Here is a 25,287-nt window from a genome sequence, read left to right on the forward strand (position 1 = left end):
CAACGTCGCCCCCGACGTCGTCCCGACCTCAACCCAACGTCAACCCCGACGTCCACCCAACGTCGTCCCAACGTCATCCCAACGTCATCCCAACGTCATCCCAACGTCATCCCAACGTCATCCCAACGTCATCCCAACGTCAACCCAACGTCATCCCAACGTCATCCCAAGGTCCTCTCAACGTCATTCCGACGTCATTCCCGACGTCCACCCAACGTCGCCCCCGACGTCGCCCCAACGTCGCCCCCGACCTCAACCCAACGTCGTCCTCAACGTCGTCCTCAACGTCGCCCTCAACGTCATCCCAAGGTCCTCCCAACGTCATCCCAACGTCAACCCCGACCTCAACCCAACGTCGTCCTCAACGTCGTCCCCCGACGTCGTCCCCCGACGTCCACCCCCCAGACGTCCACCCCCGACGTCCACCCCGGCGCCCCGACGTCCACCCCCGACGTCCACCCCCGACGTCCACCCCCCCGACGTCCACCCCCGACGTCCACCCCCGACGTCCACCCCCCCGACGTCCACCCCGGACGTCCACCCCCGACGTCCACCCCCGACGTCCACCCCCCGACGTCCACCCCCCGACGTCCACCCCCCGACGTCCACCCCCCGGACGTCCACCCCCGACGTCCACCCCCCGACGTCCACCCCCCGACGTCCACCCCCCCGACGTCCACCCCCGACGTCCACCCCCGACGTCCACCCCCGGACGTCCACCCCCCGACGTCCACCCCCCGACGTCCACCCCCGACGTCCACCCCCGACGTCCACCCCCGACGTCCACCCCCCGACGTCCACCCCCGACGTCCACCCCCCCGACGTCCACCCCCGACGTCCACCCCCCCGACGTCCACCCCCCAGACGTCCACCCCCGACGTCCACCCCCCGACGTCCACCCCCGACGTCCACCCCCCGACGTCCACCCCCGACGTCCACCCCCCGACGTCCACCCCCAGACGTCCACCCCCCGACGTCCACCCCCGACGTCCACCCCCGACGTCCACCCCCGACGTCCACCCCCCGACGTCCACCCCCGACGTCCACCCCCGACGTCGTCCCCCGACGTCCACCCCCGACGTCCACCCCCGACGTCCACCCCCCGACGTCCACCCCCCCGACGTCCACCCCCGACGTCCACCCCCGACGTCCACCCCCGACGTCCACCCCCGACGTCCACCCCCCCGACGTCCACCCCCCCAGACGTCCACCCCCCGACGTCCACCCCCGACGTCCACCCCCGACGTCCACCCCCCCCCGACGTCCACCCCCCGGACGTCCACCCCCGACGTCCACCCCCCGACGTCCACCCCCCCGACGTCCACCCCCGACGTCCACCCCCGACGTCCACCCCCGACGTCCACCCCCGACGTCCACCCCCCCGACGTCCACCCCCCCAGACGTCCACCCCCCGACGTCCACCCCCGACGTCCACCCCCGACGTCCACCCCCCGACGTCCACCCCCGACGTCCACCCCCGACGTCGTCCCCCGACGTCCACCCCCGACGTCCACCCCCGACGTCCACCCCCCGACGTCCACCCCCCCGACGTCCACCCCCGACGTCCACCCCCGACGTCCACCCCCGACGTCCACCCCCGACGTCCACCCCGGACGTCCACCCCCCCGGACGTCCACCCCCGACGTCCACCCCCCCGGACGTCCACCCCCCGACGTCCACCCCCCGACGTCCACCCCCCCGGACGTCCACCCCCGACGTCCACCCCCCGACGTCCACCCCCGACGTCCACCCCCGGCTAGGCGTAGTAGGCCCAGCAGAAGATGGCGACGCACGTGAGCAGCGCGCCATTGGCGTCGGTGACGCGGCGCCACGTGACCTGCTCGCCGATGACGTCACAGATGGCCCCTCCTCCTCCTTCTCCACCAGGGGGCCCTCCTGTACCTCCACCTCCACCAGGGGGCCCTCCTGCACCACCACCTCCACCAGGGGGCCCTCCTGCACCTCCTCCACCAGGGGGCTCCGCAGCAGCGTCGTCGTCGGCGTCTCCCAGGCCACAGAACCAGCCGACGAAGCGGCGAGCGAGGCCTGGGGAGGAGACTGGGGAGGGTGGGGGGAGGGGCAGAGGGGGTGGGGGGGGTGGGGGTGGGGGGTGGGGGTTAGGGGGAGGAGCAAAGGGGGAGGGTGGGGGGAGGGGCAGAGGGGGTGGGGGGGGTGGGGGGTGGGGGTTAGGGGGAGGAGCAAAGGGGGAGGGTGGGGGGAGGGGCAGAGGGGGTGGGGGGGGGTGGGGGTGGGTGGGGGTTAGGGGGGAGGAGCAAAGGGGGAGGGTGGGGGGAGGGGCAGAGGGGGTGGGGGGGGTGGGGGTGATGGGTGGGGGGTGGGGGTTAGGGGGAGGAGCAAAGGGGGAGGGTGGGGGGAGGGGCAGAGGGGGTGGGGGGGGTGGGTGGGGGGTGGGGGTTAGGGGGAGGAGAAAAGGGGGAGGGTGGGGGGAGGGGCAGAGGGGGTGGGGGTGACGGGTGGGGGGGGTTAGGGGGAGGAGCAAAGGGGGAGGGGCAGAGGGGGTGTGGGTGGTGTGGGTGGTGTGGGTGGTGGTGTGGATGGTGGTGTGAGTGGTGTGGGTGGTGGTGGTGGTGTGGGTGGTGTGGGTGGTGGTGGTGTGGGTGGTGTGGGTGGTGGTGGTGTGGGTGGTGGTGTGGGTGGTGTGGATGGTGGTGTGAGTGGTGTGGGTGGTGGTGGTGGTGTGGGTGGTGTGGGTGGTGGTGGTGTGGGTGGTGTGGGTGGTGGTGGTGTGGGTGGTGGTGTGGGTGGTGGTGGTGTGGGTGGTGTGGGTGGAGGGGGTGGTGGTGGTGGAGTGGGTGGAGGGGGTGGAGGGGGTGGAGGGGGTGGTGTTGGTGGTGTGGGTGGTGTGGGTGGTGGTGGTGTGGGAGGTGGTGTGGGTGGTGTGGGTGGTGTGGGTGGTGTGGGTGGTGGTGTGGGTGGTGTGGGTGGTGTGGGTGGTGGTGGTGGTGTGGGTGGATGACGCTCTGGCTGACCTGTTGCCACGGCACCAGACGATACTGGGGGGGGGGGGGCACCGGTGAACGGGGGCCTAGGGGGCAGTCACGTGGTTCTGAGGGGCTCTCTGGAACATTCTAGAAGGAGGAGCCTGGAAAGTGGGCGGGGCTGAGGGGCGGAAGCCTGGAAAGTGGGCGGGGCCGAGGGGGAGGTCACATGGTTCTGAGGGTCTCTCTGGAACATTCTAGTAGGAGGAGCCTGGAAAGTGGGCGGGGCTGAGGGGCGGAGCCTGAAAGGTGGGCGGGGCCGAGAGGCGGTCACGTGGTTCTGAGGGGCTCTCTGGAACATTCTAGAAGGAGGAGCCTGGAAAGTGGGCGGGGCTGAGGGGCGGAAGCCTGGAAAGTGGGCGGGGCCGAGGGGGAGGTCACATGGTTCTGAGGGTCTCTCTGGAACATTCTAGTAGGAGGAGCCTGGAAAGTGGGCGGGGCTGAGGGGCGGAGCCTGAAAGGTGGGCGGGGCCGAGAGGCGGTCACGTGGTTCTGAGGGGCTCTCTGGAACATTCTAGAAGGAGGAGCCTGGAAAGTGGGCGGGGCTGAGGGGCGGAGCCTGGAAGGTGGGTGGGGCTGAGGGGCGGTCACATGGTTCTGAGGGTCTCTCTGGAACATTCTAGTAGGAGGAGCCTGGAAGGTGGGCGGGGCTGAGGGGCGGAGCCTGGAAAGTGGGCGGGGCCGAGGGGGAGGTCACGTGATTCTGAGGGTCTCTCTGGAACATTCTAGAAGGGGCTCGAGGAGCTTGGAAAGTGGGCGGAGCCGAGGGGAGGTCACGTGGTTCTGAGGGGCTCTTAGGAACATTTTGGAAGGAGGAGCCTGGAAAGTGGGCGGAGCCGAGGGGGCGTCACGTGATTCTGAGGGGCTCTCAGGAACATTCTAGAAGGAGGAGCTTGGAAAGTGGGCGGGGCCGAGGGGGCGGTCACATGGTTCTGAGGGGCTCTCAGGAACATTTTAGAAGGAGGAGCCTGGAAAGTGGGCGGGGCTGAGGGGCGGAGCCTGGAAGGTGGGTGGGGCTGAGGGGCGGTCACATGGTTCTGAGGGGCTCTCAGGAACATTCTAGAAGGGGATCGAGGAGCCTGGAAAGTGGGTGGGGCTGAGGGGAGGTCACGTGGTTCTGAGGGGCTCTCAGGAACATTTTGGAAGGAGGAGCCTGGAAAGTGGGCGGAGCCGAGGGGAGGTCACGTGGTCCTGAGGGGCTCTCTGGAACATTCCAGAAGGGTCTCGAGGAGCCTGGAAAGTGGGCGGGGCCGAGGGGCTTAGCCTGGAAAGTGGGCGGGGCTGAGGGGCGGAGCCTGAAAGGTGGGCGGGGCCGAGAGGCGGTCACGTGGTTCTGAGGGGCTCTCAGTATCATTCTAGAAGGGGCTCGAGGAGCCTGGAAAGTGGGTGGGGCGTAAGGGCGGAGCCTGGAAAGTGGGTGGGGCTGAGGGGCAGAGCCTGGAAGGTGGGCGGGGCCGAGGGGCGGTCACGTGGTTCAGAGGGGCTCTCTGGAACATTCTAGAAGGAGGAGCCTGGAAAGTGGGCGGGGCTGAGGGGCAGTCACGTGGTTCTGAGGGGCTCTCTGGAATATTCTAGAAGGGGCTCGAGGAGCCTGGAAAGTGGGCGGGGTTGAGGGGCGGTCACATGGTGTGGCTGAGTAGTCACCGCGTCTAGTTCTACCGTGGTGTGGCTGAGTGAACACCGCGTCTAGTTCTACCGTGGTGTGGCTGAGTGAACACCGCGTCTAGTTCTACCGTGGTGTGGCTGAGTAGTCACCGCGTCTAGTTCTACCGTGGTGTGGCTGAGTGAACACCGCGTCTAGTTCTACCGTGGTGTGGCGGGGTAGTCACCGCGTCTAGTTCTACCGTGGTGTGGCTGAGTGAACACCGCGTCTAGTTCTACCGTGGTGTGGCTGAGTAAACACCGCGTCTAGTTCTACCGTGGTGTGGCTGAGTGAACACCGCATCTAGTTCTACCGTGGTGTGGCTGAGTGAACACCGCGTCTAGTTCTACCGTGGCTGAGTGAACACCGCGTCTAGTTCTACCATGGTGTGGCTGAGTGAACACTGCGTCTAGTTCTACCGTGGTGTGGCTGAGTGAACACCGCGTCTAGTTCTACCGTGGCTGAGTGAACACCGCGTCTAGTTCTACCGTGGCTGAGTGAACACCGCGTCTAGTTCTACTGTGGTGTGGCTGAGTGAACACCGCGTCTGGTTCTACCATGGTGTGGCTGAGTAGTCACCGCGTCTAGTTCTACCGTGGTGTGGCTGAGTGAACACCGCGTCTAGTTCTACCGTGGTGTGGCTGAGTGAACACCGCGTCTAGTTCTACCATGGTGTGGCTGAGTGAACACCACGTCTAGTTCTACCGTGGTGTGGCTAAGTGAACACCGCGTCTAGTTCTACCGTGGTGTGGCTGAGTAGTCACCGCGTCTAGTTCTACCGTGGTGTGGCTGAGTGAACACCGCGTCTAGTTCTACCGTGGCTGAGTGAACACCGCGTCTAGTTCTACCGTGGTGTGGCTGAGTGAACACCGGGTCTAGTTCTACCGTGGTGTGGCTGAGTGAACACCGGGTCTAGTTCTACCGTGGTGTGGCTGAGTGAACACCGCGTCTAGTTCTACCATGGTGTGGCTGAGTGAACACCGGGTCTAGTTCTACCGTGGTGTGGCTGAGTGAACACCGCGTCTAGTTCTACCGTGGTGTGGCTGAGTAGTCACCGCGTCTAGTTCTACCGTGGTGTGGCTGAGTGAACACCGCGTCTAGTTCTACCGTGGTGTGGCTGAGTGAACACCGCGTCTAGTTCTACCGTGGTGTGGCTGAGTAGTCACCGCGTCTAGTTCTACCGTGGTGTGGCTGAGTGAACACCGCGTCTAGTTCTACCGTGGTGTGGCTGAGTGATCACCACGTCTAGTTCTACCGTGGTGTGGCTGGGTGAACACCGCATCTAGTTCTACCGTGGTGTGGCTGAGTGAACACCGCGTCTAGTTCTACTTTGGTGTGGCTGAGTGAACACCGCGTCTAGTTCTACCGTGGTGTGGCTGAGTGAACACCGCGTCTAGTTCTACCGTGGCTGAGTGAACACCGCGTCTAGTTCTACCGTGGTGTGGCTGAGTGAACACCGCATCTAGTTCTACCGTGGTGTGGCTGAGTGAACACCGCGTCTAGTTCTACCGTGGTGTGGCTGAGTGAACACCGCGTCTAGTTCTACCGTGGTGTGGCTGAGTGAACACCGCGTTTAGTTCTACCGTGGTGTGGCTTAGTGAACACCGCGTCTAGTTCTACCGTGGCGTGGCTGAGTGATCACCGCGTCTAGTTCTACCGTGGTGTGGCTGAGTGAACACCGCGTCTAGTTCTACCGTGGTGTGGCTGAGTGAACACCGCGTCTAGTTCTACCGTGGCGTGGCTGAGTGAACACCGCGTCTAGTTCTACCGTGGTGTGGCTGAGTGAACCCCGCGTCTAGTTCTACCGTGGCTGAGTGAACACCGCGTCTAGTTCTACCGTGGTGTGGCTGAGTGAACACCGCGTCTAGTTCTACCGTGGTGTGGCTGAGTGGACACCGCGTCTAGTTCTACCGTGGTGTGGCTGAGTGAACACCGCGTCTAGTTCTACCGTGGTGTGGCTGAGTGAACACCGCGTCTAGTTCTACCGTGGGGTGGCTGAGTAAACACCGCGTCTAGTTCTACCGTGGTGTGGCTGAGTGAACACCGCGTCTAGTTCTACCGTGGTGTGGCTGAGTGAACACCGCGTCTAGTTCTACCGTGGTGTGGCTGAGTAAACACCGCGTCTAGTTCTACCGTGGTGTGGTTGAGTGAACACCACGTCTAGTTCTACCGTGGTGTGGCTGAGTGAACACCGCGTCTAGTTCTACCGTGGCGTGGCTGAGTGAACACCGCGTCTAGTTCTACCGTGGTGTGGCTGAGTGAACACCGCGTCTAGTTCTACCGTGGCATGGCTGAGTGAACACCGCGTCTAGTTCTACCGTGGTGTGGCTGAGTAGTCACCGCGTCTAGTTCTACCGTGGTGTGGCTGAGTGAACACCGCGTCTAGTTCTACCGTGACTGGGTGAACACCGCGTCTAGTTCTACCGTGGTGTGGCTGAGTAGTCACCGCGTCTAGTTCTACCGTGACTGGGTGAACACCGCGTCTAGTTCTACCGTGACTGGGTGAACACCGCGTCTAGTTCTACCGTGGTGTGGCTGAGTAGTCACCGCGTCTAGTTCTACCGTGACTGGGTGAACACCGCGTCTAGTTCTACCGTGACTGGGTGAACACCGCGTCTAGTTCTACCGTGGCTGAGTGGACACCGCGTCTAGTTCTACCGTGGTGTGGTTTAGTGAACACCGCGTCTAGTTCTACCGTGGTGTGGCTGAGTGAACACCGCGTCTAGTTCTACCGTGGTGTGGCTGAGTAGTCACCGCGTCTAGTTCTACCGTGGCGTGGCTGAGTGAACACCGCATCTAGTTCTACCGTGGTGTGGCTGAGTGAACACCGCATCTAGTTCTACCGTGGTGTGGCTGAGTGAACACCGCGTCTAGTTCTACCGTGGTGTGGCTGAGTAGTCACCGCGTCTAGTTCTACCGTGGTGTGGCTGAGTAGTCACCGCGTCTAGTTCTACCGTGGTGTGGCTGAGTAGTCACCGCGTCTAGTTCTACCGTGGTGTGGCTGAGTAGTCACCGCGTCTATTTCTACCGTGGTGTGGCTGAGTAGTCACCGCGTCTAGTTCTACCGTGGTGTGGCTGAGTGAACACCGTCTAGTTCTACCGTGGTGTGGCTGAGTGAACACCGTCTAGTTCTACCGTGGTGTGGCTGAGTGAACTCCGCGTCTAGTTCTACCGTGGTGTGGCTGAGTGAACACCGCGTCTAGTTCTACCGTGGTGTGGCTGAGTGAACACCGCGTCTAGTTCTACCGTGGTGTGGCTGGGTGAACACCGCGTCTAGTTCTACCGTGGTGTGGCTGGATGGACACTATACACTATACACTACACTATACACTACACTACACTATACACTACACCATACACTATACACTACACTATACACTACACTATACACTACACTATACACTACACTATACACTACACTATACACTACACCACTATACACTACACTATACACTACACTACACACTACACTATACACTACTATACACTACACCATACACTACACCATACACTACACCATACACTACGCTACACACTACACACTACACTATACACTACACTATACACTACACTACACACTACACTATACACTACACTATACACTACACTACACATTACACTATGCACTAGACTACACACTACACTACACACTACACTATACACTGCACTATACTATACACTACACTATACACTACACTACACACTACACTATACACTACACTATACTATACACTACACACTACACTATACACTACACTATACACTACACCACTATACCAAACTGAAGTTCAACTCGCGAACACAGGCACCGGTTTACCTTCTGCTGCTTTTTGGGGCGTTGCTCCCAACTCCACCACCTCCTCCACCACCTCCTTCACCACCTCCTTCACCACCACCTCCTCCACCTCCTCCACCTCCTCCTCCATGTCCAAATCCACCCGGGGTTCTTTGCTCCTCCTGAGGCTGTACACGAGCCTGTGCAACTGTGCGGAACACATCAGCGTCATCATCAGCATCATCATCATCAGCGTCATCATCAGCATCATCATCATCAGCGACATCATCAGCATCATCAGCAGCATCATCAGCATTATCATCAGCAGCAGTAGCAGCAGCAGCATCATCATTAGCATCATCAGCATCATCATCAGCATCATCAGCAGCATCATCAGCATCATCATCAGCATCATCAGTAGCATCATCAGCATCATCAGCAGCAGCAGTAGCAGCAGCAGCAGCATCATCATCAGCAGCAGTAGCAACAGCAGCAGCAGTAGCAGCATTATCAGCATCATCAGCAGCACCATCATCATCAGCATCATCATCATCAGCAGCACCATCATCAGCATCATCATCATCAGCAGCAGCACCATCATCAGCATCATCATCAGCATCATCAGCAGCACACATCAGCATCATCAGCAGCATCATCAATCTGTGTATATCTGTGTGTGGGTGTGTGTGTCTATCTATCTGTGTGTGTCTATGTGTGTGTCACTTGTCCGGCAAAACAACCCCCTACCTCCTCGCGGTGCCGGACGGGCAACTCTGTCGTGGACAGCGCTGTGGGGGGAGATCCAATTTTGATTGGCTCCTCCCCTCATGGCATATGTGTCCACCACAGGGGCTAAACGGGGGCTCTGGACGGGTGCGAGGGGCTGGTAACCCCTCCACCTTCAATTAATTACCACGAAACTACGAATTAAACTGAAATATGTAACAACTAAGCTTGTGCCGGAGGCCCCGGGGGGCCAGGCGTCTATGACGTCTCCTGGCCAAACCCCAATTGGCGGAGCCAGGAGATTGAATACCTACCCTCGGGGCTACTCCAGAAACAACGAAAAGCCACTACGGTTGGCCACGTGGAATGTTCGAACGCTCACTGCAGAGGAGAGGCTGCCACTCCTCTGTTGGGAGCTGGACCGGTACCGCCTGGATCTATGCGGCATTCAGGAGGTCCGGTGGACCGGCTCTGGCTCCTGCCACCATGAGGGGTGGACAGTCCTCTACTCGGGGCAGCAGACCGCCAAACAACAGGGTGTGGGTCTTCTTTTGAACAAAAGAATGAAGGGGGCGTGGGAGCGTGGCGGTGAGGTGTGGGAAGCTGTAAGCCCCAGGCTACTTTGGGCTCGCCTTCCCATCAACCGGAGGCGAGGAATGGTGGTCGTGGTTACTTATGCCCACCCCGAAGATGAACATCCGTGGAGGGATGCAGGCAAAGCCGATGAGTCAGATGCCTTCTATGACCTCCTGTCACAGGTGCTGGCTAAAGTGGCCCCTCGGGATAGAGTCATCATGTTGGGTGACTTCAATGCCCGAGTTGGTCATGATACTGGCACCTGGTCTGGAGTGATTGGAGGGCATGGGCCAGATCAGCTCAATAACAACGGTAGGAGGCTGCTAGATTTTTGTGCAGCCCATGGGCTTGTAATTACCAACACGCTGTTCCGGCATCGGCGCATCCACACAACATCATGGATGCATGCCGGGTCCAAGCAAGAACATCTGCTGGACTACATAGTGACGGACCAGCGAATGCGAGCCCATGTCCTTGACACCAGGACCTACCGTGGAGCTGATCTGCCCTCTGACCATCGACTAGTCATCTGTAAGATGCGCCTGCCATTTTTCCACTCCGGTGGTGGGTGTACACCCAGGACCCCATTCCAACCTAAAGTGGCCTGGTCTCAGTTATCTGATGAAAGTTGCAAGCGAGAATTTCATCATCGCTTGCGGCTGGGATTGGTATCGTCCCCGACTCCTCCTGATGTCGAGGGTAAATGGGCGAGGTTTAGGACTGTGACTCATGCAGCTGCAATGGCTGCTTTGGGTACGCGGTCCAGACCTCCCCAGACACCCTGGATGACAGAGGAGTTGTTCACGATGGTTGAGAAAAAGCGACAGGCCCACTGTCATCGGCTACAGAATCCCACGTCAGAGAATGAGGAGGCTTACCGCAGCCTTCGCTCGGAGGTTCGGAGAGCCGTGAGGCGCTGCAAGGATGGGTGGTGGTCGCGGGTTGCTGAGGAGATGGAGTCTGCCTCAGTGGCCCGTGATCACAAATCTCTATTTAACTCCATCAAAAAAGTAACCTGCAGCGCCACACCTATTACCATCATTAGGGGAAAAAACGGTGATCCAATTTCCGACCCCCAGGAACAGGTTCGCAGATTTGCTGAGCATTTCTGTGAGGTCCTGGGGGAGGGAAAATCCCTCAGCCAGGAAAACATCGTGGCACAAAGTGAGGATGACCCTGCTGAGGCTGCGGTGCCTCAAATATTGGATGAAGTCACCCCATGTGAGTGGCTGGCTGAGGTGCCATCTGCTGAGGAAGTATTGAAGGCGATACGGAGTCTGAGACCAGGAAAGGCAGCGGGCAGAGATGATCTCCCAAGCGAAATGCTGAGGGAGGGTGGCGTTTGCGCACAGACTGCCCTATATGACATCATAACAACAGTCTGGACCACTGGACGGGTTCCGCAGGATTGGAAGGATGCCCTGGTGGTCCCCCTTTTTAAGAAGGGGGACCGCACAGACTGTAACAACTACAGGGGCATCTCACTCCTCAGTGTGCCGGGAAAGGTCCTGGCAAGGATTATTCAGCATCGCCTTGCCAGGCACGCTGAGGAGAGGCTTGCGGAGCCCCAATGTGGTTTCAGGAAAGGGCGGTCTTGCACAGATGCCATATTTTCTGTCCGTCTGCTACAGCAGAGGTGTAGGGAATTCCAACAAGACCTACATCTCTGCTTTATTGACCTGGTCAAGGCCTATGATACCATCAGTAGGCCTGGGCTCTGGGTCGTTCTTCGTGCTTTTGGAGTACCTGACCCTCTGCTCACGATCATTAAGGACCTTCATGATGGTGAGCGGGCCCGGGTAAAACTACGTGGCCGGGAGTCAGAGCCATTCCCTGTACACCTTGGGGTGCGACAGGGATGTCCTCTGGCTCCCACATTATTTAACATCTATTTTGACCACGTAGTTCGTGAAGCCTTCAATAGCTGTACCGGGGGAATCTCCATATGGTACAGATATAATGGGAGGCTAATCGATGCCCGGGTGCGGTCAAGGGATGGCTCCCTATTGCTCAACCACGTTATGTATGCTGATGACTTGGTAATAGCTGCTCAGTCAGAGGAGGAGTTGGAGACGCTGCTGCTGAGACTGGAGCGTGCCACTAAGAGGTGGGGCCTTACCATCAGCCCCACCAAAACTAAGCACCTGCCTGGGTATTTTGTACCATCGGACACTCCACCCCCACAACTCCCAATCGGTGATGGGGCAGTTGTGGAGAGAGTGGAGAGTTTCCCATACCTGGGCAGTGTGCTTATGACTGGCTCCAGTTTAACAGCAGAGGTCTCACTCCGAATCAGTCGAGCGGCAATATCTTTTCATCGGTTGCGTAACGCTGTGTGGAAGCTACCTGGTCTGTCGCTCCGCACTAAACTTCAGGTCTTCTCGGCCACGGTCATTCCCTCCCTTCTCTACGCTTGCGAAACGTGGACCCCCCTAATGGAACATCTTCGCCGGTTAGAAACATTTAGGCTGGCCTGCCTACGATCCATCCTGGGTTTAACCAGACTGGATTGTGTGAGGAGCTCACAAATCCTTGAAAGATCTGGGCAGGGTCCCATCGGTGAGCTCCTCCGGCAGGCAAGGCTGCGATGGCTGGGTCATGTAGCCCGCATGCCCAGCCACCGCATGCCGAAACAGCTTTTGTTTGGCCGGATTGAGGGGGCTAAGCGGGCGCGGCACGGGCTAGAGAAGAGATGGAGTGATGTGGTACAGGAGGACATGGAGCTGAGTGGACTTGCCGATGACTGGTACCAGCGGTGTCAAGATCGGCCTCTGTGGAGGAGGCTCGTGAAGGATGCTACTGGGCAGTTGGAGGCAGTCGCCCTCCAACAACAACGGAGGGCGGAGGAGCGACGCTCACAACAGCGAGCGGAGCGCCGGGTGGCTAAAGCACAGCAGGTTGGCACAGTAGGGGGCACAGGTGGTGCATCAGCCAGTCATCTCAGTCAGTCGACCCGTGGCACCTGGGTCTGCCCCGTGACCTCCTGCCAGCGGGCGTTCGACACTTCACGTGGCCTCAGGGTGCACATAGCCTGGCACAAGCGTCGTGGTGACGTCACCGCCACTTAGTGGCGAATGGCGGTTGTTGTTGTTGTTGTTGTTGTCACTGTGTGTGTGTGTCTGTGTCTGTCTATCTGTGTGTGTCCATGTGTGTGTCACTGTGTGTGGGTGTGTGTGTGTGTCTATCTGTGTGTGTCTATGTGTGTGTCACTGTGTGTAGGTGTGTGTGTCTATCTATCTGTGTGTGTCACTGTGTGTGTGTCTGTCTATCTGTGTGTGTCTATGTGTGTGTCACTGTGTGTGTGTGTGTGTCTATCTGTGTGTGTCTACGTGTGTGTCACTGTGTGTGGGTGTGTTTGTCTGGGGAGTGGTGGGTGTAGCGGTTAGCGCTACGCTGCGCTATGAACCTGGCGACCCGGGTTCGATTCCCGCTCACGGCCAACACCACCAGTGACGATTATCTGAACCGGTCCCGGGCCTCCCCTAGGTCGACTCAGCCTCAAATGAGTACCTGGTGCGGTGGATAAAAACATTGCCACTAGGAAGACAAAGGCGGTCGGGCGTGGTGTTGGCCACCCACCGCCTCGTGTACCGTTCCGGCCTTCATAGGTGCTCGCTAACAGCACTTGCCCCTACAGTCTGTCAAGGCTATAAGGGGGATCTTTGTCTTTGATCTATCTGTGTGTCTAGCTATCTGTGTGTCTATCTGTGTGTCTACCTGTTTGTCTGTGTGTCTATCTAACTGTGTGTATCTGTGTGTCTATCTGTGTGTCTGTGTGTCTATCTAACTGTGTGTGTAACTGTTTGTCTACCTGTGTGTCTGTGTGTATCTAACTGTGTGTGTGTATCTGTGTGTCTGTGTGTCTATCTAGCTGTGTGTGTATCTGTATGTCTATCTGTGTGTCTGTGTGTCTATCTAACTGTGTGTGTATCTGTGTGTCTGTGTGTCTATCTAACTGTGTGTGTATCTGTGTGTCTATCTGTGTGTCTGTGTGTCTATCTAACTGTGTGTGTATCTGTGTGTCTGTGTGTCTATCTAACTGTGTGTGTATCTGTGTGTCTGTGTGTCTATCTAACTGTGTGTGTATCTGTGTTTACCTGTGTGTCTGTGTGTCTATCTAACTGTGTGTCTACCTGTGTGTCTGTGTGTCTATCTAACTGTGTGTGTATCTGTGTGTCTGTGTGTCTATCTAACTGCGTGTGTACCTGTGTGTCTGTGTGTCTATCTAACTGTGTGTCTATCTGTGTGTCTATCTGTGTGTCTGTGTGTCTATCTAACTGTGTGTGTATCTGTGTGTCTGTGTGTCTATCTAACTGTGTGTGTATCTGTGTGTCTACCTGTGTGTCTGTGTGTCTATCTAACTGTGTGTGTATCTGTGTGTCTGTGTGTCTATCTAACTGTGTGTGTATCTGTGTGTCTATCTGTGTGTCTGTGTGTCTATCTAACTGTGTGTGTATCTGTGTGTTTGTGTGTCTATCTAACTGTGTGTGTATCTGTGTGTCTGTGTGTCTATCTAACTGTGTGTGTACCTGTGTGTCTACCTGTGTGTTTGTGTCTCTATCTAACTGTGTGTGTATCTGTGTGTTTGTGTGTCTATCTAACTGTGTGTCTATCTGTGTGTCTACCTATGTGTCTGTGTGTCTATCTAACTGTGTGTGTATCTGTGTGTCTGTGTGTCTATCTAACTGTGTGTGTATCTGTGTGTCTACCTGTGTGTCTCTGTGTCTATCTAACTGTGTGTGTATCTGTGTGTCTGTGTGTCTATCTAACTGTGTGTGTATCTGTGTGTCTACCTGTGTGTTTGTGTGTCTATCTAACTGTGTGTATCTGTGTGTCTACCTGTGTGTCTGTGTGTCTATCTAACTGTGTGTGTATCTGTGTGTCTGTGTGTCTATCTAACTGTGTGTGTATCTGTGTGTCTGTGTGTCTATCTAACTGTGTGTGTATCTGTGTGTCTGTGTGTCTATCTAACTGTGTGTGTACCTGTGTGTCTACCTGTGTGTTTGTGTGTCTATCTAACTGTGTGTATCTGTGTGTCTGTGTGTCTATCTAACTGTGTGTGTATCTGTGTGTCTGTGTGTCTATCTAACTGTGTGTGTATCTGTGTGTCTACCTGTGTGTCTGTGTGTCTATCTAACTGTGTGTGTATCTGTTTGTCTACCTGTGTGTCTGTGTGTATATCTAACTGTGTGTGTATCTGTGTGTCTGTGTGTCTATCTAACTGTGTGTATCTGTGTGTCTACCTATGTGTCTGTGTGTCTATCTAACTGTGTGTGTATCTGTGTGTCTGTGTGTCTATCTAACTGTGTGTGTAACTGTTTGTCTACCTGTGTGTCTGTGTGTCTATCTAACTGTGTGTGTATCTGTGTGTCTGTGTGTCTATCTAACTGTGTGTATCTGTGTGTCTGTGTGTCTATCTAACTGTGTGTGTATCTGTGTGTCTGTGTGTCTATCTAACTGTGTGTGTATCTGTGTGTTTGTGTGTATCTAACTGCGTGTGTATCTGTGTGTCTGTGTGTCTATCTAACTGTGTGTATCTGTGTGTCTGTGTGTCTATCTAACTGTGTGTATCTGTGTGTCTGTGTGTCTATCTAACTGCGTGTGTACCTGTGTGTCTACCTGTGTGTTTGTGTGTCTATCTAACTGTGTGTGTATCTGTGTGTCTGTGTGTCTATCTAACTGTGTGTCTATCTGTGTGTCTGTGTGTCTATCTAACTGTGTGTGTATCTGTGTGTCTGTGTGTCTATCTAACTGTGTGTATCTGTGTGTCTACCTATGTGTCTGTGTGTCTATCTAACTGTGTGTGTATCTGTGTGTCTGTGTGTCTATCTAACTGTGTGTGTATCTGTGTGTCTACCTGTGTGTTTGTGTGTCTATCTAACTGTGTGTGTATCTGTGTGTCTGTGTGTCTATCTAACTGTGTGTGTATCTGTGTGTCTGTGTGTCTATCTAACTGTGTGTATCTGTGTGTCTGTGTGTCTATCTAACTGTGTGTGTACCTGTGTGTCTGTGTGTCTATCTAACTGTGTGTGTATCTGTGTGTCTACCTATGTGTCTGTGTGTCTATCTAACTGTGTGTGTCTGTGTGTCTATATAACTGTGTGTGTATCTGTGTGTCTACCTATGTGTCTGTGTGTCTATCTAACTGTGTGTGTATCTGTGTGTCTGTGTGTCTATCTAACTGCGTGTGTACCTGTGTGTCTACCTGTGTGTTTCTGTGTCTATCTAACTGTGTGTGTATCTGTGTGTCTGTGTGTCTATCTAACTGTGTGTGTATCTGTGTGTCTGTGTGTCTATCTAACTGTGTGTATCTTTGTGTCTACCTGTGTGTCTATCTAACTGTGTGTGTATCTGTGTGTCTGTGTGTCTATCTAACTATGTGTGTATCTGTGTGTCTACCTGTGTGTCTATCTAACTGTGTGTGTATCTGTGTGTCTGTGTGTCTATCTAACTGTGTGTGTATCTGTGTGTCTGTGTGTCTATCTAACTGTGTGTGTATCTGTGTGTCTACCTGTGTGTCTGTGTGTCTATCTAACTGTGTGTGTATCTGTGTGTCTGTGTGTCTATCTAACTGTGTGTGTATCTGTGTGTCTGTGTGTCTATCTAACTGTGTGTATCTGTGTGTCTGTGTGTCTATCTAACTGTGTGTGTATCTGTGTGTCTGTGTGTCTATCTAACTGTGTGTGTATCTGTGTGTCTGTGTGTCTATCTAACTGTGTGTGTATCTGTGTGTCTGTGTGTCTATCTAGCTGTGTGTGTATCTGTGTGTCTGTGTGTCTATCTAACTGTGTGTATCTATGTGTCTGTGTGTCTATCTAGCTGTGTGTATATCTGTGTGTCTGTGTGTCTATCTAACTGTGTGTGTATCTGTGTGTCTGTGTGTCTATCTAACTGTGTGTGTATCTGTGTGTCTGTGTGTCTATCTAACTGTGTGTGTATCTGTGTGTCTACCTATGTGTCTGTGTGTCTATCTAACTGTGTGTATCTGTGTGTCTGTGTGTCTATCTAACTGTGTGTGTATCTGTGTGTCTATGTGTCTATCTAACTGTGTGTGTATCTGTGTGTCTGTGTGTCTATCTAACTGTGTGTGTATCTGTGTGTCTGTGTGTCTATCTAACTGTGTGTATCTGTGTGTCTGTGTGTCTATCTAACTGCGTGTGTACCTGTGTGTCTACCTGTGTGTTTGTGTGTCTATCTAACTGTGTGTGTATCTGTGTGTCTGTGTGTCTATCTAACTGTGTGTCTATCTGTGTGTCTGTGTGTCTATCTAACTGTGTGTGTATCTGTGTGTCTGTGTGTCTATCTAACTGTGTGTATCTGTGTGTCTACCTATGTGTCTGTGTGTCTATCTAACTGTGTGTGTATCTGTGTGTCTGTGTGTCTATCTAACTGTGTGTGTATCTGTGTGTCTACCTGTGTGTTTGTGTGTCTATCTAACTGTGTGTGTATCTGTGTGTCTGTGTGTCTATCTAACTGTGTGTGTATCTGTGTGTCTGTGTGTCTATCTAACTGTGTGTATCTGTGTGTCTGTGTGTCTATCTAACTGTGTGTGTACCTGTGTGTCTGTGTGTCTATCTAACTGTGTGTGTATCTGTGTGTCTACCTATGTGTCTGTGTGTCTATCTAACTGTGTGTGTCTGTGTGTCTATATAACTGGGTGTGTATCTGTGTGTCTACCTATGTGTCTGTGTGTCTATCTAACTGTGTGTGTATCTGTGTGTCTGTGTGTCTATCTAACTGCGTGTGTACCTGTGTGTCTACCTGTGTGTTTCTGTGTCTATCTAACTGTGTGTGTATCTGTGTGTCTGTGTGTCTATCTAACTGTGTGTGTATCTGTGTGTCTGTGTGTCTATCTAACTGTGTGTATCTGTGTGTCTACCTGTGTGTCTATCTAACTGTGTGTGTATCTGTGTGTCTGTGTGTCTATCTAACTGTGTGTGTATCTGTGTGTCTACCTGTGTGTCTATCTAACTGTGTGTGTATCTGTGTGTCTGTGTGTCTATCTAACTGTGTGTGTATCTGTGTGTCTGTGTGTCTATCTAACTGTGTGTGTATCTGTGTGTCTACCTGTGTGTCTGTGTGTCTATCTAACTGTGTGTGTATCTGTGTGTCTGTGTGTCTATCTAACTGTGTGTGTATCTGTGTGTCTGTGTGTCTATCTAACTGTGTGTATCTGTGTGTCTGTGTGTCTATCTAACTGTGTGTGTATCTGTGTGTCTGTGTGTCTATCTAACTGTGTGTGTATCTGTGTGTCTGTGTGTCTATCTAACTGTGTGTGTATCTGTGTGTCTGTGTGTCTATCTAGCTGTGTGTGTATCTGTGTGTCTGTGTGTCTATCTAACTGTGTGTATCTGTGTGTCTGTGTGTCTATCTAGCTGTGTGTATATCTGTGTGTCTGTGTGTCTATCTAACTGTGTGTGTATCTGTGTGTCTGTGTGTCTATCTAACTGTGTGTGTATCTGTGTGTCTGTGTGTCTATCTAACTGTGTGTGTATCTGTGTGTCTACCTATGTGTCTGTGTGTCTATCTAACTGTGTGTGTATCTGTGTGTCTACCTGTGTGTCTATCTAACTGTGTGTGTATCTGTGTGTCTGTGTGTCTATCTAACTGTGTGTGTATCTGTGTGTCTGTGTGTCTATCTAACTGTGTGTGTATCTGTGTGTCTACCTGTGTGTCTGTGTGTCTATCTAACTGTGTGTGTATCTGTGTGTCTGTGTGTCTATCTAACTGTGTGTGTATCTGTGTGTCTGTGTGTCTATCTAACTGTGTGTATCTGTGTGTCTGTGTGTCTATCTAACTGTGTGTGTATCTGTGTGTCTGTGTGTCTATCTAACTGTGTGTGTATCTGTGTGTCTGTGTGTCTATCTAACTGTGTGTGTATCTGTGTGTCTGTGTGTCTATCTAGCTGTGTGTGTATCTGTGTGTCTGTGTGTCTATCTAACTGTGTGTATCTGTGTGTCTGTGTGTCTATCTAGCTGTGTGTATATCTGTGTGTCTGTGTGTCTATCTAACTGTGTGTGTATCTGTGTGTCTGTGTGTCTATCTAACTGTGTGTGTATCTGTGTGTCTGTGTGTCTATCTAACTGTGTGTGTATCTGTGTGTCTACCTATGTGTCTGTGTGTCTATCTAACTGTGTGTGTATCTGTGTGTCTGTGTGTCTATCTAACTGTGTGTGTATCTGTGTGTCTGTGTGTCTATCTAACTGTGTGTGTATCTGTGTGTCTGTGTGTCTATCTAACTGTCTGGGTATCTGTGTGTCTACCTGTGTGTCTATCTAACTGTGTGTGTATCTGTGTGTCTGTGTGTCTATCTAACTGTGTGTGTATCTGTGTGTCTGTGTGTCTATCTAACTGTGTGTGTAACTGTGTATCTACCTGTGTGTCTGTGTGTCTATCTAACTGTGTGTCTATCTATGTGTCTACCTATGTGTCTGTGTGTCTATCTAACTGTGTGTGTATCTGTGTGTCTGTGTGTCTATCTAACTGTGTGTGTATCTGTGTGTCTGTGTGTCTATCTAACTGTGTGTGTAACTGTGTGTCTACCTGTGTGTCTGTGTGTCTATCTAACTGTGTGTCTATCTATGTGTCTACCTATGTGTCTGTGTGTCTATCTAACTGTGTGTGTATCTGTGTGTCTGTGTGTCTATCTAACTGTGTGTGTAACTGTGTGTCTACCTGTGTGTCTGTGTGTCTATCTAACTGTGTGTCTATCTATGTGTCTACCTATGTGTCTGTGTGTCTATCTAACTGTGTGTGTATCTGTGTGTCTGTGTGTCTATCTAACTGTGTGTGTATCTGTGTGTCTATGTGTCTATCTAACTGTGTGTGTATCTGTGTGTCTGTGTGTCTATCTAACTGTGTGTGTATCTGTGTGTCTGTGTGTCTATCTAACTGTGTGTGTATCTGTGTGTCTGTGTGTCTATCTAACTGTGTGTCTATCTGTGTGTCTACCTATGTGTCTGTGTGTCTATCTAACTGTGTGTCTATCTGTGTGTCTACCTATGTGTCTGTGTGTCTATCTAACTGTGTGTCTACCTATGTGTCTGTGTGTCTATCTAACTGTGTGTATCTGTGTGTCTACCTATGTGTCTGTGTGTCTATCTAACTGTGTGTCTACCTGTGTGTCTGTGTGTCTATCTAACTGTGTGTCTATCTGTGTGTCTACCTATGTGTCTGTGTGTCTATCTAACTGTGTGTCTACCTGTGTGTCTGTGTGTCTATCTAACTGTGTGTCTATCTGTGTGTCTACCTATGTGTCTGTGTGTCTATCTAACTGTGTGTGTATCTGTGTATCTGTGTGTCTATCTAACTGTGTGTGTATCTGTCTGTCTGTGTGTCTATATAACTGTGTGTGTAACTGTTTGTCTACCTGTGTGTCTGTGTGTCTATCTAACTGTGTGTATCTGTGTGTCTGTGTGTCTATCTAACTGTGTGTGTATCTGTGTGTCTGTGTGTCTATCTAACTGTGTGTGTATCTGTGTGTCTGTGTGTCTATCTAACTGTGTGTATCTGTGTGTCTGTGTGTCTATCTAACTGTGTGTCTATCTGTGTGTCTACCTATGTGTCTGTGTGTCTATCTAACTGTGTGTGTATCTGTGTGTCTACCTGTGTGTCTGTGTGTCTATCTAACTGTGTGTGTATCTGTGTGTCTGTCTGTCTATATAACTGTGTGTGTATCTGTGTGTCTGTGTGTCTATCTAACTGTGTGTCTATCTGTGTGTCTACCTATGTGTCTGTGTGTCTATCTAACTGTGTGTGTATCTGTGTGTCTGTGTGTCTATCTAACTGTGTGTGTATCTGTGTGTCTGTGTGTCTATCTAACTGTGTGTGTATCCCACTACAAGACAACCCCCTACCTCCTCGCGGTGCCGGACGGGCAACTCTGTCGTGGACAGTGCTGTGGGGGGAGGGCCAATTCCGATTGGCCTCTCCCCTCATGGCGTCTGTGACCACCACAGTGGCTAAACGGGAGCTCTGGACGGGTGCGAGGGGCTGGTAACCCCTCCACCTTCAATTAATTACCACTAAACCACGACTAAAATATCTCATTAATAAGCTTGTGCCGGAGGCCCCGGGGGGGACAGGCGTCTATGACGTCTCCTGGCCAAACCCCAATTGGCGGACCCAGGGGATTGAATCTCTACCCTCGGGGCTCCTCCAGATACAACAAAAAAACCACTTTGTGTGGCCACGTGGAATGTTCGAACGCTCACTGTGGAGGAGAGGCTGCCACTCCTCTGTGGGGAGCTGGACCGGTACCGCCTGGATCTCTGTGGTGTTCAGGAGGTCCGGTGGACTGGTTCTGGGCTTGTAATTACCAACACGCTGTTCCGGCATCGGCGCATCCACACAGCATCATGGATGCGGGCTGGGTCCAAGCAAGAACATCTCCTGGACTACATAGTGATGGACCAGCGGATGCGAGCCCATGTCCTTGACACCAGGACCTACCGTGGAGCTGATCTGCCCACTGACCATCGACTAGTCATCTGTAAGATGCGCCTGCCATTCTTCCACTCCGGTGGTGGGTGTACACCCAGGACCCCATTCCAACCTAAAGTGGCCTGGTCTCAGTTATCTGATGAAAGTTGCAAGCGAGAATTTCATCATCGCTTGCAGCTGGGATTGGCATCGTCCCCGACTCCTCCTGATGTCGAGGGTAAATGGGCGTGGTTTAGGACTGTGACTCATGCAGCTGCAATGGCTGCTTTGGGTACGCGGTCCAGACCTCCCCAGAGACCCTGGCTGACAGAGGAGGTGTTCAGGATGGTTGAGAAAAAGCGACAGGCCCACTGTCATTGGCTACAGAATCCCACGTCAGAGAATGAGGAGGCTTACCGCAGCCTTCGCTCGGAGGTTCGGAGAGCCGTGAGGTGCTGCAAGGATGGGTGGTGGTCGCGGGTTGCTGAGGAGATGGACTCTGCCTCAGTGGCTCGCGATCACAAATCGCTCTTTAATCTCATCAAAAAAGTAACCTGCAGCGCCACACCTATTACCATCATTAGGGGAAAGAACAGTGATCCAATCTCCGACCCCCAGGAACAAGTTTGCAGATTTGCTGAGCATTTCTGTGAGGTCCTGGGGGAGGGGAAATCCCTCAGCATGACCCTGCTGAGGCTGCGGTGCCTAAAATATTGTAAAGAGAAGTCACCCCCTGTGAGTGGCTGGCTGAGGTGCCATCTGTTGAGGAAGTACTGAAGGCGATCCAGAGTCTGTGACCAGGAAAGGCACCGGGCAGAGATGATCTCTCAAGCAAAATGCTGAGGGAGGGTAGCGTTTGTGCACAGACTGCCCTATATGACAGCATAACAGTCTGGACCACTGGACGGGTTTTCCAGAATTGGAAGGATGCCCTGGTGGTCCCCCTCTTTAAGAAGGGCGACCGCACAGACTGTAACAACGACAGGGGCATCTCACTCTTCAGTGTGCCGGGAAAGGTCCTGGCAAGGATTATTCAACATCACCTGCACAGATGCCATATTTTCTGTCCGTCTACGACAGTAGAGGTGTAGGGAATTCCAACAAGACCTACATCTCTGCTTTATTGACCTGGTCAAGGCCTATTATACCATCAGTAGGCCTGGGCACGAGACTTTGTGATTTAGAGTCCCTGACCCTCTGCTCACGATCATTAAGGACCTTCATGATGGTGAGCATGCCCGGGTAAAACTACGTGGACGGGAGTCTGAGCCATTCCCTGTACACCTTGGTGTGCGACAGGGATGTCTTCTGGCTCCCACATTATTTAACATCTATTTTGACCACGTAGTTCGTGAAGCCTTCAATAGCTGTACTGGAGGAATTTCCATCTGGTACAGGTATAATGGGAGGCTGATCGATGCCCGGGTGCGGTCAAGGGATGGCTCCCTATTTCTCAACCACGTTATGTATGCCAATGATCTGGTAATTGCTGCACACTCAGAGGAGGAGTTGGAGACGCTGTTGCTGAGACTGGAGCGTGCCACTAAGAGGTTGGACCTTACCATTAGCCCCACCAAAATTAAGCACCTGCCTGGGTATTTTGTACCATCGGACACTCCACCCCCGCAACTCCCAATTGGTGATAGGGCAGTTGTGGAGAGAGTGGAGAGTGTCCCATACCTGGGCAGTGTGCTCATGACCGGCTCCGGTTTAACAGCAGAGGTCTCACTCTGAATCAGTCGAGCGGCAATATCTTTTCATCGGTTGCGTATCGCTGTGTGGAAGCTACCTGGTCTGTCGCTCCGCACTAAGCTTCATGTCTTCTCGGCCGCGGTCATTCCCTCCCTTCTCTACGCTTGCAAAACGTGGACCCCCCCTAATGGAACACCTTCGCCAGTTAGAAACATTTAGGCTGGCCTGCCTACGATCCATCCTGGGTTTAACCAGGCTGAATTGTGTGAAGAGCTCACAAATCCTTGAAAGATCTGGACAAAGTTTCATCGGTGAGCTCCTCCGGCAGGCAAGGCTGCGTTGGCTGGGTCATGTAGCCCGCATGCCCAGCCACCGCATGCCGAAACCGCTTTTGTTCGGCCGGATCGAGGGGGCTAAACGGGCGCGGCACGGGCTGGAGAAGAGATGGAGTGACGTGGTACAGGAGGACGTGGAGCTGAGTGGACTTGCCGATGACCGGTACCAGCGGTGTCAAGATCGGCCTCTGTGCAGGAGGAGGCTCGTGAAGGACGCCGCTACTGGGCACTTGGGAGGCAGTCGCCCTCCAACAACAACGGAGGGCGGAGGAGCGACGCTCACAACAACGAGCGGAGCGCCGGGGGGACTAAAGCACAGCAGCTTGGCACAGTAGGGGGGGCACAGTTGGTGCATCAGCCACAGTCATCTCAGTCAGTCGACCCGTGGCACCTGGGTCTGCCCCGTGACCTCCTGCCAGCGGGCGTTCGACACCTCACGTGGTAGCCTCAAGGTGCACGTGGCCTGGCACAAGCGTCGCGGCGACGTCACCGCCGCTTAGTTGGCGAATGGCGCCTGCTGCTGCTGCTGCTGCTGCTGTTGTTGTTGATGTTGTTGTGCCTCACTCACGTGCTTGTCGGCGATGGGCTCCGTGAGCAGGGACACGACCATCGCCACGAGACCCGTGGCAACGAAGAGAATCAGAGCAAAGTAGAGGTAGTGCAGTCGGCACACCAGCGCCGGGCACGTCGAGGCGGTGGAGGATTGTTGGACACAACTCCGGGAGCCGTAGATGAAGCCGGCGATGAGACGGGACAGGCCCAGCGCCAGGCCGAACATTAGGCCCCAGAAGGCACCCTGAGAGAGGGGGGGGGGGGGAGTGGGGGGGATGGGGTGGGGGAGGTGGGGGTGGAGGGGGAGATGGTGGAGAGGGATGGTTGGTGGAGATGGTGGGTGGAGAGTGAGATGGTGGGTGGAGATGGTGGAGAGAGATGGTGGGTGGAGATGGTGGAGAGAGATGGTGGGTGGAGATGGTGGAGGAGGGGGTTGAGAGTGAGATGGTGGAGAGGGATGGTTGGTGGAGATGGTGGGTGGAGAGTGAGATGGTGGGTGGAGATGGTGGAGAGAGATGGTGGGTGGAGATGGTGGAGGAGGGGGTTGAGAGTGAGATGGTGGAGAGGGATGGTTGGTGGAGATGGTGGGTGGAGAGTGAGATGGTGGGTGGAGATGGTGGAGAGGGATGGTGGGTGGAGATGGTGGGTTCGGAGAGGGGTGGGTTGAGAGTGAGATGGTGGAGAGGGATGGTGGGTGGAGATGGTGGGTAGAGATGGTGGGTGGAGATGGTGGAGAGAGATGGTGGGTTGAGAGTGAGATGGTGGAGAGGGATGGTGGGTGGAGATGGTGGGTTCGGAGAGGGGTGGGTTGAGAGTGAGATGGTGGAGAGGGATGGTGGGTGGAGATGGTGGGTAGAGATGGTGGGTGGAGATGGTGGAGAGAGATGGTGGGTTGAGAGTGAGATGGTGGAGAGAGATGGTGGGTGGAGATGGTGGGTGGAGATGGTGGGTTTGGAGAGGGGTGGGTTGAGAGTGAGATGGTGGAGAGATGGAGGAGAGAGATGGTGGAGAGAGATGGTGGGTGGAGATGGTGGGTGGAGAGAGATGGTGGGTGGAGATGGTGGGTGGGGATGGTGGGTGGAGAGAGATGGTGGGTGGAGATGGTGGGTTTGGAGAGGGGTGGGTTGAGAGTGAGATGGTGGAGAGATGGAGGAGAGAGATGGTGGGTGGATATGGTGGGTGGAGAGAGATGGTGGGTGGAGATGGTGGGTGGAGATAGATGGTGGGTGGAGATGGTGGGTTTGGAGAGGGGTGGGTTGAGAGTGAGATGGTGGAGAGGGATGGTGGGTGGAGATGGTGGGTAGAGATGGTGGGTGGAGATGGTGGAGAGAGATGGTGGGTTGAGAGTGAGATGGTGGAGAGAGATGGTGGGTGGAGATGGTGGGTGGAGATGGTGGGTTCGGAGAGGGGTGGGTTGAGAGTGAGATGTGAGAGAGATGGTGGAGATGGTAGAGATGGTGAGTGGAGATGGTGGGTGGAGATAGAGTGAGATGGTGAGAGAGATGGTGGAGAGAGATGGTGGAGAGAGATGGTGGGTGGAGATGGTGGGTGGAGATGGTGGGTGGAGAT

The 25,287-nt window shown here is 54.1% G+C and overlaps 1 protein-coding gene across 1 annotated transcript in view; it reads right to left on the reverse strand.

Moving 5' to 3' along the window:
• Positions 1-1,740: 1,740 nt before the first annotated feature.
• LOC142908399 (sodium/glucose cotransporter 2-like) overlaps positions 1,741-25,287 on the reverse strand; it is a 29,347-nt gene continuing 5,800 nt past the window's right edge. The window contains exons 3-5 of the mRNA XM_076059011.1: positions 23,735-23,962; positions 8,459-8,624; positions 1,741-2,058 (exon numbers count right to left, since the gene is read on the reverse strand). Of these exons, the coding sequence (XP_075915126.1) occupies positions 1,757-2,058; positions 8,459-8,624; positions 23,735-23,962 (696 nt within the window). The 3' untranslated portion in view covers positions 1,741-1,756. The remainder of the gene's footprint in view (positions 2,059-8,458; positions 8,625-23,734; positions 23,963-25,287) is intronic.

The sequence above is a fragment of the Petromyzon marinus genome, assembly GCF_048934315.1.
Source record: "Petromyzon marinus isolate PM22_M1 ecotype Great Lakes invasive population chromosome 83 unlocalized genomic scaffold, UKy_Petmar_22M1.pri1.0 chr83_unloc.4, whole genome shotgun sequence".
Taxonomy (NCBI): domain Eukaryota; kingdom Metazoa; phylum Chordata; class Hyperoartia; order Petromyzontiformes; family Petromyzontidae; genus Petromyzon; species Petromyzon marinus.